The sequence below is a fragment of the Anabrus simplex genome, chromosome 2 (assembly GCF_040414725.1).
Source record: "Anabrus simplex isolate iqAnaSimp1 chromosome 2, ASM4041472v1, whole genome shotgun sequence".
Taxonomy (NCBI): Eukaryota; Metazoa; Arthropoda; class Insecta; order Orthoptera; family Tettigoniidae; genus Anabrus; species Anabrus simplex.
The window spans coordinates 885335423-885350059 of NC_090266.1; the positions used below are offsets into that span (position 1 = coordinate 885335423).

General features: G+C 40.4%; 1 protein-coding gene across 2 annotated transcripts in view; it reads left to right on the forward strand.

The window, feature by feature from the left end:
- LOC136863168 (3 beta-hydroxysteroid dehydrogenase/Delta 5-->4-isomerase type 2) overlaps nt 1–13507 on the forward strand; it is a 200454-nt gene extending 186947 nt beyond the window's left edge. For both annotated transcript variants that reach the window (XM_067139521.2, XM_067139522.2), the window contains one exon: nt 12996–13507. In XM_067139521.2, the coding sequence (XP_066995622.2) occupies nt 12996–13399 (404 nt within the window). In that variant the 3' untranslated portion in view covers nt 13400–13507. The remainder of the gene's footprint in view (nt 1–12995) is intronic.
- Nucleotides 13508–14637: the final 1130 nt, after the last annotated feature.

The window sequence follows — 14637 nt, forward strand, 5'->3', positions numbered from 1 at the left end:
TATGAAGTGATGAAAGCACTGAAAGAGTTTCGGAAGCATGGGGGAGAAAACCATAGGATGGGATTCTGTAACTTGAGAAGAGAATATAGGGAATTACTGTATGCAACTAAGTCTGAATGGCAGGAACAGAGAGTTGTCGAATTAAATAGCAATGCAAAACAGAATTATAGTAGAAAAGTTTGGAGTACAATTAAGGGGATTTGTGGAATACGGAAGCTGCCGCGGCAGACGGTAATAAGTCAGGCTATCTGGGTGGAGCACAATAAGAAACTATTAGAGGCTAAAGATAGGTGGAGACCGAGATTAAACGATACTGGTATATCGGTAGGGCTAGGGAGTACTCTGCAGGCATTAGATAAGGAAATATCGAAAGAAGAAATAAGGGAGGTACTAGGGAAAGCCAGGAAAGGCAAATCAGGAGCGATTTCGGGTATCACTAACGAATTTTGGAAGCAGCTGGCGCAAAATAAGGATATCCTAGAAAGTATGGCGAAACTATTTAACAAAATATTTGAAGGAGGCGAGTTCCCAAAATCTTGGCAAGAGGGAGTGATCTGCCCAATTTATAAGAAGAAGGGAGATAAAAATAACCCTAACAACTACAGGGGTATAACGTTGCTAGATACATTAAGTAAAATATATACAGGGGTGTTAGCAAAAAGGATAATGAAGTGGGCAGAGGGGGAATCGATTATGGAGAGGCTGCAAGCAGGTTTTAGAGAAAGGATGAGGACAACAGATAATATTTTTGTAGTGAAAACAATAATAGATAAGTATGTAAAAAAGAAAGGAGGAAAAGTATATATTACTACTATTGATTTGATTTGTATGACTACCTACTACTTCTCCTGAGTGTAAGCCTAAACTACCTGGCACGTATTCGACTCCAAGCTTAACCATACAAGCCCTCGATTCGACCCTAGGATTAACCTTACAAAGACGTTAGCTTAACAGACTTAAGTCTGATGCCTATGTGTGCTGGATTAACCTAACTGCCAACGTGATTATGGACAGGAGTGCTAGTTTAACCTAACAGGCACGGGTTTGGCGCCTGTCTTATCCTTTCAAGGGCGTTACAGACTCAAGTTTGAGATTCGATCAAAGACTTAACCTAACTATACGAGGTGAGACATGGTACAGGTTAACGTTAGTGGTGCTTTGATGCTGAGTTTAGATTAAAATGGCGGCATGGGACTAGGGATATAGTGTAAGTCTTAATACATATGCATTATTCATAGGTGTAACGTTGGGAAGCAACGTAAGGGAGGATGGAGCTGAACTTCGAATAGGGTGGTGTCTCTGCTGACACGTAACACCCTGTTCGTTTTTTAGTGTCAGGAACATTCAATTTTATATTTGAATTTTTGAGCTTGTAGATTAGAACTCTAGAGACTTATACTAGCTTACAATATTGTTGATATCATCCAGAGACTAAGCCCTTGTGTTTAGATCTGAGAACTGTTTGCGCTACTTACCGGATACCTAACAAGAGATGTTAAGAATTACCTTATGTATTCTGACGACATTTTCAAGACATGTAACTGGAGAATAATCCTTTAAGGTGTATGCATGAAATAATACTTACCTTTAACACGATGCAAGAAATGTGTACTGGATAGCTGTGGATATGTTCATTGATGAAAGTAGAAAGTAGATTGAGGTATTAGGAGTGACTAATAAAGGGATAGCTGAAATAATACTTACCTTAGCACGATGCAAGAAATGTATATTGAATAGCTGTGGATATGTTCATTGATGAAAGTAGAACGTAGATTGATGTATTAGGAGTGACGAATAAAGGCATAGGCTTATCGAAATAAATAACATTTTTATTTATCACATATATTAATACATCTGAGATACAGCTTTAAAAGTACATAGCTTTAAAATGCATTACTTAATTCACGCATAAACAGTCTACAGTCCTCAATCATTTGGTTTGGTCCATCCCAGTCGGTATTACCGTTTTTACCTCAATTCGTGTTGGGTTGCTGGCAACGTCTGCATGTGGCTACGTCTAATGACATCTTACAATGGAAAGATGGGCATTTCCCGAGGGAATGTATGTTGTACGCAGCGTACGTAGATAGAGAACCAGATTGTAAATACATAATCAAATTCTGCGCCATACAGCGTAAGCGTTTATGTTGATATAAAGCTGTAATAGCCTTACTTACTGGCGTATCATTAGGTTCAGTGCAAGATTTTACTTCATCGCCTCTGCTTTCTTCTTTCGTATTCATGATACTCGAAGGAGAAGGACACACACACACACACACACACACACACACACACACACACACACACACACACACTAATAAAATGAAGTAGAAATATTATTTTTATAGTCTTGTGACGATATTCGATAATGGATGGTGACATCAGTCATGTGAATAATATGACAATAGGCTGCAGTGTTAGCAGTAATATTTTCAGAAGGTGTTTCAAATTCTAGACGAATATCGACAGGAGATTCTTGTATAGACTCTTCATGATAAAGAGCGGTCTATAATTACAGTCGTTGCTTTATTTTTAAATTATTTAGGAGAAGATAACGGGCGATCCTTTTTCTGGTAATATGATGGTTGAAATTTACAAAACATATGTACTTTCCTTGAAATTAATATCCATGTTTTTGTAGGGGTAAGTAACTCCGTTGAGGTATAGTCTGATATTTCTTAATTTTCAGCGATCAAACGGAGAGGTATCTTTATTATGGTTGAATTTACGATCCGTTTGAAGTCCATAAATAATTTACAGAGGTTCTTCATTGAAACATGATGTTTTTACTGCCCAACTATGATTGTTTGTAGGTGATAACACAGGACATTCATGCAGCTTCCAGATTCGAAAACGTATTGGTAATGGTGTATCATGTTCTACAATTTTGAGCAATCGAAGTTTTTCTCGTTCAGATAATATTACATGTGGAATCCTCCACAGGATATGTTGAAGGGTAATTTTTGAGTCTGCAGATACCACTGCTGCGTTAAGAGCATTGTAATCACTGCGATCACGTATCAGAATTAGCTCTTGTTTTGCGTTGATTGTAATATGTCTATAATCTTCAGCGAAGCCAGGAATATATTTTAATGATACGAGGGTGAGTCAATAAATAAGTCGCAAACATGTCTGTGCCTTATACCATTTGAAAATACACGCGTACGTTTTGCCAGCAGATGGCAGCATATGTATGCTTGTCGTACGACATCTCGAAGACACTCAGTCAGTCAGAGGCTCTTTGTGCACGATGGCACATGTGCTGCATGACTGTACACGAGAAGAACAGCGTGCAGTTGTGCATTTTTGTGGGCCAAAAGACTGTCCACAGAAGAAGTGCATCGTGAAATGGATACCGTCTATGGTGAAAACTGTTTCTCACGGAAAGCTGTATTCAACCGGATCCAGAAGTTTAACTATGGAAGGAAAAGCATCAGAGATGGGGAGCGTCCTGGTCGACCTGCGGAGGTGTCAACTGCAACCGCTTGAAACATCCACCGTACAGTCCTGACCCCCAGTGATTTTTTCCTGTTTTGGCCCCTAAAAATCATTTGGGTGGCCGTCATTTTGATACAGGTGATGCCGTCATCTATGAGGTTACACGTTGGCTGCGACAGCAACCAAAGGACTTCTTTGCTGCTGGCTTTCAAGGTCATGTAAAGAGATGGGATAAGTGCCTGAATGTACAGGGTGAATATGTGGAAAAGTGAAATAAATGTCAGAAAGTTACTTTGATTATTTTTGCCTCAATTCAGTTTTGCGACTTATTTATTGACTCGCCCTCGTAATATACCTGTAAAAGTACCGACCTCATTAATCATCCAGTTGTTGGCAACTTTTGTACACCATTCTGCCATTCGTAAAATATTTCTTTCTTCAACACTAAAAGAAGGGTAGAGTTTCATTGCAACTGTAACACCAGATTTTCTCGATCTATCTATTTCAATACTATTTATTTCATAACGCATCTCAGGAAAGAGAGAAGCTATACCATGGTCGCTTAGTTGAGATGTGCTCGGCCCACTCCCATCAGCCTTATCTATTCGTCCTTCGATATATAGACCTACCTTTCATGAGTTAGAGTGTATGTACCCTGCTGATCGATAATGATGAGAATTTCATCATTTCAATTAAGCCCAAACGTAAAAAGGTTGATAAGAATGGTGCTCACTTAGTACTACACCTTCTTGAGTTTCTACTGTGTTCATGATGTCTAGCATCTCTTCCATAGTGTTGTAATGGTGTATAACTTAAGTCTTGGAGAATCTGCCTATGCATATCAGTTAACTTGATGACTCCTCGCAAACATGTGATATGTCACCTCGCTGTCACAGTGTTTTATATATTTGTCTCATACTGATTTAAGTTGAAGTTTGTAAGCTACGTGACGATCTAAATTAATTTGCTGATTATGTTTATTCACAAATCTAAGGGTAATGTTACTGATGTGTTTTACAGTCATACGATGATAAAGCAAAACTGACGGTTTCTCACAAATATTGTAACCACCTTATTCTGTAATGATAAAATCATGTAGGACGTGCGATGTTTGTTGATTACTATACAAGTCTCTAATTATATCTCAAGTGATGCTTACATGATGGTCATCGAAATGTGTTATAGATTTATCGGACTCCTGTCGTACGTTAGATGTTAGTTCTCTTGATGAAGATAAGAGCAACGGTCCAATCGAATCAGGTTGCGATTTTAAGTCAATCTTGAAAGAAAATTCAATAACCCAGTTATGTGTGATGCTGCTCACTGAAAGAGAGAACTTATATTTATTGATAATCAAACTCTCATCACCAAACTGTTCAATCAACACACTTTAAATGTATTCATGAATATCGTCTACAGAATTAGTGCCTAACGGCTGGGTTAGGACATACTCATTTGAGTAGAACTTTTTTCTGCCATCACGCATGTTTCTAATGATACTAGTTCAAGACTATGTAGCCGATGATTGAGTTCGATCGGTGGATTAAAGTAGACAGTTGTTTCAGGTCCTCCTCCTCGTATACTGAACCTTCTTGCAACGTACGCCATCACGTGCAGACTATTGCCTTTTTTCTGCAGTCTGGATTTCATATAAGAACATTAATCACCCACACATGTGTGTATTGAAATTTTGCACACGGTTTTTATTGTAAACAATGTCTGCATTGCTTCCGAAGTATCGTATGGGCTCAAATGGAGGGAGTAAGTCTCCATAACTATCGAAATACCATACTTTAGGTTTTACGTAGGTAACGTAATGAGTTCCAGGCCCATGACTGTCGTCTAAGTTGATTACAGCTCTCTCACGTTTCCGTGGGCATGCTGGTAGTTGATCACGCATATACACACCGCGATTATCGTAAATTCCTTGTCGTTTGACATACGTAGTTCGATCTCGATGTGGCTGTGCATTCAGTAGACCTTTTTTTGGCGATTCTGATATCAAGTCCGTTTTTATGTGTGTACACCCTTACCTCGCAATGCGATTGCTCCCATCGTATTTTTATGACACTCATTCTCTTTCAACTGCTGCATTGCCTCTTCTACAGCCTTAACAGTTCTTACTACAGCACTGGCGCAAGCTAGCAGAGATCCTAAAGCCGCTAGTCCTACAAAGAGCGGTGGAAGGAATCCACCTCGCTTCGGTACAGAAATAATTCGAGCACGATTGCCAAACATTGCATTACTCTTAAGATAAATTTTCACTCTAGCTGCGCCTAGTGCTTTAGTAATAGCTACTTGTGGGTTGTATTTTCCTCGAATAGCTTTTCGTGCAGCCTTTACAACTTCTTTCCATCCAACAGTCTTAGTTTTCTTTTTCATATGTCAGGATTTCGTTGTTTCGCCATTCTGTATAAGACTTCTCTCGTCAACAGCGATTTACGAAATGATAGTTACTTGTTGTTGTGTTATTCGTTATATATTGTTATAATGTGACACTTCTTTATTCAGTCAGCATGGATATTATAAAGCAGCAAGACACACTACCTTTTAGTGACTTCGTGTCACTTCTTCTACCGAATTCTGCTACAACTATGTAAAGTCGTCATGGAGCATTGTTTCCCTATACAGTCCGATGTATCATAATTGGGCTATCAGAATCTGGCCAGACAAATCTTTTACTTACAGTTATTACCATTTCAAATGGCGTACGCTTCCAAACCATTTACATTTTCGCTAAGTCACTCTATCAACCGTTGTATACTATTCTACAACTTGTTATACAAGATCTCGTAGAAGGTAGTTTGAGATATTTTAATTTAATGGGCGTGAGCAAATATTGCCATCAGATGTTTTGCTACCCAATTCTCTTATAATCTTTGACGATGTCACTACAGAACAGCAAGATGTTATTCATACAGACTTTATTATGGGACGTCATAAATATGTAGATTGTTTTCCGCTAGTGGCTCTACGTCGCACCGACACAGATAGGTTTTATGGCGACGATGGGTTAGGAAAGGCCTAGGAGTTGGAAGAAAGCGGCCATGGCCTTAATAAAGGTACAGCCCCAGCATTTGCCTGGTGTGAAAATGAGAAACCACGGAAACCCATCTTCAGGGCTGCCGACAGTGGGAATCGAACCCACTATCTCCCGGATGCAAGCTCACAGCCACGCGCCTCTAACCGCAAGGCCAACTCTCCCCGTGTAGATTGTTTTACTTATATGAAACCCATTCTCGTGTGCCTAAACAGTTGATACGTGACAATGCTAATATCATTGTGCTTTTTCGACATGATGAACTCAACATGCGACATGTGTATGACGATCATGTTAACATTGATAAGACATTTAATAATTTTAAACGACTGTGTACTACATGTTCGTCATCACAACTTTACGGCTACTTAGTTATTGATAAAGAAAGTATACCTCATCGCGGACAGTATCGCATGGGCTTTGATCATTTTATAAGCATCAGCACGGCGGTTACAGACTGCGCTTGATCTAAAACCGACATCATGTCCACATCAAGTAAACAAATTACACGACGTAGTATCTGTGTGCGAAACAATTATCGACGTAAATTTTAGGAGCATAAACGTATTCAAGCAAATACTGATTTTCTTTTGAAAACGGAACTCGGTACACCACTAAAAGAGATTTTTAATTCTAGTTCATCGTCTGGGTCTACTGCAAGTTCTATTAGTGTGCAAACATCTAAAAACTATAAGAAGGAAGAAGAGGAGATGCCTGAAAAAGAATATTATAATAAGAAGAAGAGAAGCAAGATGAGGAAGGAGAGAAGCAGGCTAAGGATGAAGAAGAAGAGGACGTGGAAGTAGACCTTAACGTCTCTTTACCATCCAAACGAGTTAAGTTTTTAACTGCAGACGTTGCTACTGGAATATCTACTACATCAAAACACGATTTACCTTCCTTGTCTGACGTTCTGATCACACCAGAGTATCGTGATCAGTTAAAGACATTTATTCAAAAGACCTACGGCTCACTCTTTGCACCTTACATAGAAAAACTCCATAGAGCGCAAACGGACACAACCTACGGTACCGGTATTCGCTATGAACACGACTGTTTTCGGATGGATAATGCAAATGTTAAGATTAATGCTAACAGTCTCATCGTAAAAGGTGTAACTTATAAACCTACTAAAGGTCTTTTAGAACTCTTTTTTTTCCTCGGATACCTGAAAAAGGTGTAATTTCGTAAGATGACCCTAAAAATATACAGCAATACTTTTTGCTTCTGACGCTATTCGACTTAATTACAAGAGGACTGAAGCTGTAATTGCAAACAAGAGTCGCAAGTACCGTGATTTTATTTCTAAGCTGTTTGTTTCGCATCGACAGTCTGAACGTGGTCTCAATTCTGTCTACAAGCCTCTGTAACCCTATGTAGACGTAAGTTACTGGAACGACCCTAACTTCCTCTTAGAACGTTTGCAACTTCTAAGAGCTTCTTAGGATGCCGTCCGCACATGTCGTCCATCAGAGATTCTAGAAAGAGAAGATAAATTACGTCATGCGGGAATTATTTAGTGATGGCTCCTCAAAGCAAGAAATCGCCTGTGACCGAGCTCGATAGCTGCAGTCGCTTAAATGCGGCCAGTAACCAGTATTCGGGAGATAGTAGGTTCGAACCTCACTGTCGGCAGCCCTGAAAATGGTTTTCCGTGGTTTCCCCATTTTCACACCAGGCAAATGCTGGGTCTGTACCTTAATTAAGGCCACGGCCGCTTCCTTCCCACTCCTAGTCGTTTCCTGTCCCATCGTCGCCATAAGACCTATCTGTGTCGGTGCAACGTAAAGCAACTAGCAAAAAAAAAAAAAAAAAAAGAAATCGCCTGTTAAGGTAAGCATTGCACACGAGTTATATAAACTAGCTCTACGCATCTACTGTCGCAGACGTGTCTTTACAGGTGGAAAGGATGAACCATGGCAATCTGACGTAGTATAAATGATTCCTTATGTAATACCAATAAACAGTATCAGTATCCACTTACTCTCATCGATCTGTACTCTATGTTCACGTTTGCAGAACCAGTGCGTTCTAAGACAGCAGCTTATGTCAAAGACGCTTTCCAACGTAGTGTTCAACAATCAAAACACTGCCCACGGCTTCTTCAAACTGATCAAGGTAAACAATTTTACAACAAAGTTTTTTCTACTATTCAAGTCAATCGGCATTCATCACTATTCGATGTACAGCAATCTCAAAGCAAGCGTTGTAGAACGCTTTAATCGTACTTTCAAAACTATGATGTGGCGAACATTTACAGTTGAAGTCTTTTATCGCTGGATTGATCTCCTACCTATACTTGCGTGTACCTACAACGACACGCCTCATCGCACTATCGGCACAAAGCTACGTCTTGTTACCAAGAATACACCAGGCTGAGATGCTATTCGTAACATAACCAAAACATCTCATCCACGTCGCCATCGCTTTCACATAGGTGATTTTTTTCTCATCAGCAAGCACAAATATATCTTCGCAAAAGGATACACCCCTAACTGGAGCGCAGAATTTTTTAAATCAGCAGAGTTAAGCTTACTAATCCTGTTACTCATTTACTTCACCATCTTTCAGGACAGCCTATCAAAGGAGGATTCTATATCGAAGAAAACAAAACATCCTAATCTCTCTTCATGACGTATATTTCGGGTTTATGCTATGTAATGAACTATATAAACACACCCAACGCGTTTCAAAAGGAACCTTGCCTTTCTTCATCAGGAGAAAACAGAAAAATGAAACATGACGCATCAAAGTTTGCTGAGAGAAAGCAACAATGAATTTAAAATTGTGCTCTAAGATGTAATAGGGGCGCCGTTTTATCCCCATGCTAGGACAACGAATGGCAACAGTAAAGCATCATTTTATGATGGTTCTGATAATAGGTAGCCATGATTCACTGAGGTTGTAGCCGGTATCTCGGTTGAAATTATCTGGGTGTTTACGTATTTCAACCGCCTCCCTTACGATTCTGGGGCGATATTGTTTTATACGGGTAAGAGCATCCACTCCTTGGAACATAACATCATGACCTGGTGTAAACGCATGACGATCAACAGCTGATTTATCAGGTTGGTTGAGTCTGATACACCTGTTATATTCTTTAATGCGAGTACATATCGTTCTCGAAGTCTGTCCAATATAAACCTTGCCACAAGTGCGGGAACACTGTATATACCAGGTTCTTGCAATTTTAGCAATACGACCCGTCGTGTTACGTATGTAAGGTAGGTAAGCTGTTCTTTTACATCTTTTATCTCTTAACGGACGTCCGATTATGCGTCGGTTTCAGAACAGTAGAGATCAAAGCTTTGCTGTAACCGTTGCTCTCAAGGGTGGTTCTCAAGGTGTAAATTTCCTCTTGTATAGCAGACACTTCACAAATCCTCCTAGCCCTGGTAGTTAGAGTTGTAAGGATACCATGTTTCTGGGCAGGGTGATGGTGAGAATCTGCCTGGATATATCTATTGCTGTGTGTAGGCTTACGATAAACGCTGTGTCCTAAAGATCCATCCTCTTTCTTGGTGACGAGAACATCTAAAAGTGGTATTTTCCGTCAGATTCCATTTCCATGGTGAAACAAATGGAAGGGCGCTGGCGATGAAGGTGATCCAGGAAATGACCGAGATTGTCTTCACCTTCCATCCAGACAACTAATGTATCATCCACATTGCTACCAGATCTTCGGTTTGCAAGTTGCCGACGACAAAGCTTTCTCATCGAAGTTCTCCATGAAGAAATTTACCACAACAGTAGAGAGAGAGAGAGAGAGAGAGAGAGAGAGAGAACTTCCCATGGCCACACCATGCATGACCTCCTCCTACTTTCTATGGAACGGAGAATATTATGAACAGACAGATGGAGTTTTTAATTGTGGCCATCCTAATTCATTTAGATAGAAAACTTCACATACTTGCGCAGCCATTCCTTTTCTTCACAACCCTTTACAAACAATAGATCTGCTCTTGACAAATGGGCGTTCATGATCATAGCTAGAAAGCGATAAGGATTTCCTTTTCCTTCTCACCGAAGTCCTAAACGCCTCTTCACCCATTGTGTATGCCTTTTATCTTCATCCGTTTGCAAACAGTAAAGGAAATGCAGGCTAAATACTAAACTCACGACTTTTGGTGCCCACAATACAGTGCAGTCCAACGCAGTTACTTCTTTGAACACAAATCTTTTTACGTTCACTTTAAAGCCTTGAACAACAACTATCAATGTCCTTGTCATGATGAACTACAAAGCGAGCAACTCTCTATCACATTATCTTATTGACTAAGTAAAAATGCCTGCTAATAGCATATATAAAGACACGAATTTACAAGAGAGGGAGAGAGAGCGAGAGAGAGCCAGATAGCAAACAAGTCTAACTATGCATATCCAGGTCCACGTGATCACTGCATGTGAAAACAGTGTGACCTCATTATGTTACGTGCTCAGCCCTGCTACCTTGTCCTAAGTGTTAAACATAGCTAGAGATTTAACGACCCGAGTGAGTGTTCTGAACACAAAGGTTAAGTCTCTGGGTGATATCAACAATTTTAAAAGCTACTATAATTCTGTAGAGTTCAAATCTATAAGCTCTAAAATTCAAATATGAATTTGAGTGTTCCAGACACTAAAAATCGAACAGCGCGTTACGCGTCAGCACAGACACCATCTTGTTCCATGTTCAGCTCAAATCTCCCAACGTTACGCCCCCTATGAATAAAGCATGTGTACTAAGACTTACACTACCTCCCTAGTCCCGTGCCGCCATCTTGTTCCAAGTTAACTTCCCAGCCCCTGAGTTCGCTTTCTGATTTTACACCCCTATGAATAAAGCGTATGTATTAAGTCCTATTAGTAAAACGAGTAGCCGCTAAGGTAGTGTAGGTATCCGCCACTAGGTGGGGGACGCCAACGAAGAATACACCCACGGTATCCCCTGCCTGTCGTAACAGGCAACTAAAAGGGGTGACCAAGGGATGATCGAATTAGAACCATGAGACTACTTTTAGTTAGTACCAAGACAAGGTAAATACCATGGGTCGCCTTTACTTGCGAGTAGTACCACTATGTTAGGTACACAATAGGTTTGTAATTAGTAGAAACAGAGTGTGAATCATGATGGGGTTTACAGTACTCGTGATTAGTACCACTACATGCGGAACATCACGGACTTACCTTGCCTGTAATTAGTACCATACCATTATGTGAGAAACACCACGGGTCTGAGCGTTGCCTGTGATTAGTACCAATATATGAGCGACACCGTTGGACTACGTTGCCTATGATTAGTACCCACTATGTGAGGAACACCACGGGATAGTACGAGTCCTTGTGATTAGTACACCTATATGAGGAACACCATAGGTTTGCGTTGCCTATAAGTGGCGCCGGAATGTGAGAAACACCATAGGTCTGCGTTACTTGTGCGTTTACATTACCTGTGAGTAGTACCATAATGTGTGGAATACAGCGAGTTTATACTACTTTCGATTAGTACTGTAACGTGACGAATACCATAGTTCTACTTTACTAGCGATAAATACCATATTGGGGTCCGATGGCCTGGATTTTGGACACCTTTAGACAACAAGCTAGTGTACGAAAGGGCAGCTGTTTAGGCTAACGTCTCGTCAGCGTGAGGTTAAGTCTGCACAATTAGCTGGTGTAGGGAAGGGTAGTCGGGAGGTTAACGCCCTTAGACCTGGGGTCGAATCCGGGATCTGTGAGGTTAAGTCTGCACACGTGTGATGTTAAGGGTACACTCTTAGCCAACCGCCCTACTTTTCAAACCGCCCGCCAAGTGAGGTCGTAACAGGCACATTCCGTGTGGCGGAGTCCTCTCCCAGGGGAATGTGGTGCTGGTGGCCACCGACACCCCCAATTATAACCACACTTACATGCAAGTTGTTATCCATTTAGATGAAGGTCTTTCAATGCTTGCAATGCAGTTTAGCATTGGTTGGGGAATGTCATCCCTGTACGTTCCAACATTTAGCGTGCCTTGAACCACGAGAGCTGTACGGTGACCCCGTGTAATGCCACCACCTCCTGCGCGGTATTACCATGTTCCCTCCAAACGCGTCGTGTACCGTGGTCTGGGCTCAAATTAATTTGATTTTTTTGTCTATAAACATCACCCTAAGAAAAATGTTTGTAGTCCATTCCACAAAATATTTTCTCCACTGGAACGGGTTGCATGATTTTGAAGTGCAAGAGCTAGACCGCACGATGGCTGTCGGGAATCTGTCCCTGACACTGATTATTTGTACACACTGCGTCCTATAGCTACCACGAACCCCATATTGGGTCATCTAGCGTTTAACTCTACAACACTGGGATGGGAAAGAGCTTGGTTAGTGTCCGTAGCCATTGTTAAGTATAGTTTCGTCATTTACCTGACTCCCTTATGTAACCTCAGTGCTGTACCACTCGCGTCATGCAGCCAACTCACTTTTCCTTGTATTACGATGCAAGTAATTTTGATACTTGAAATAACAAACATGAATATTTATTGGTTTTGTGGTAGGTAACGCGGCCTGGGCACATCTTCGAGCCAAAGATGTGTTGCTCCTGCGGCCCTCGGGAGTTGGTGGTCTTCCTGTCTTCATTACTGACGATACTCCTGCTTGTGACTTGCTGCATTTTGCTCAGCGCGTCACGTCCTCAGTAGATGCTCCTCCTCGCTGTCTGCTGACCCGCTGGTATGTACCCTCTCTGTTGGCGTACTTGGTGGCCTTCATACTGGAACTGATCGCCTCTCTGCTACGTTTACGCCTTCCATTCCCGCCGCGAGCTGTCGTGTCTTACCTTGGCTCCATCCTGTACTACAACCGTCTGAGAGCTGCTATTCTCCTGGAGTATTCTCCTATCTTCACTCTGGACGAATCCAACAGGCTTGCAAGGAAATATTACACAAGTGACATTGTGTAACAATCAACGAATACGAGAACGCACGTTTTGTTCTTGTATTTAAGAGAATGAGGCAACGCAAAACACACTAATGCCATCGTACGGATATTTTGGACAAGTCTACGATTATTACGATTATGAAAAGAGTCTTAGTCGTTGTAAAATGGTGATCGAATAAATAAATACATAAACATATAAATAAGTAAATAAATAAACATTTAGTAAACTGAGATACGTCTGCTTGTCATACTAATTTACTTAACCCTTTGTTTACTGACAGGAATTTTAAATTCCACCATTTAAAATCCATTACAGAAATTGCACGTTACCTGGAAACCTGACGGGACTTCTAAGTCCTCTTTAGAAATAGTTTCAGAAACTAGTGAGGGATGGCAGCAACAATCACGCCTGATGTACAGTAGCTATCTAGCCGACATGCACGGCACTATGCAGTAGTGCTGAAGCCATTATGGTGAATGTTGCAGCATCAACAAAAGTTGATTTGTAAAGGCATTTCTACTTCTCCAATGGTAAGCTAATATTTTTCCCCATTAAATGAATGTCTAAATTGACAAAATTCTCCTGTATGAACTTATTCATTATGTAGCATTGTGGAATTGTGATGTTATAAAATCCTAGGGACTTCAAAGACCCAAAGGTACCAGGAATTGGTTGAGGTTATGTTCGTAAGTTGCTAACTGCATTAGTATTCATGGGATACTGGACAGCCTGTCCATTGTAAATAGCATCCAGTGCCAACGGCAAATTATTACTTAGCTTTATTTCAGCAAAGTAACTGATATAATATATGAGCTTAAAATACACCTGAGGGTATAGATACTCCTAGTGAATTTAGTAATGAAAGTGAGGAGGCATTTTCTGTAGACATCCGTAATGCTGAAAAGTAAGAAAGAATTTTTGCTCCAAATGCCGTAAGAATGGTCATCTATACCTAAATACTCAGCTACTGAAATAAAGCTAAATAATTATACTACGATTGCTAGTAATGTTACTACCATTACTGTTACAAACAGTCAAATAATAATAATAATAATAATAATAATAATAATAATAATAATAATAATAATAATAATAATAATAATAATAATAATAATAATCGTTACCATAAGATCTATCTGTGTCGGTGTGACGTGAAACAAATTGTAGGAAAGAAAAGACAGATTGATAAAAAAAATGGGTGTGGCCACAAGAGGGTCCTGGTGCAGGTCTTTCGAGTTAACGCTCTACAGGCAACCTGC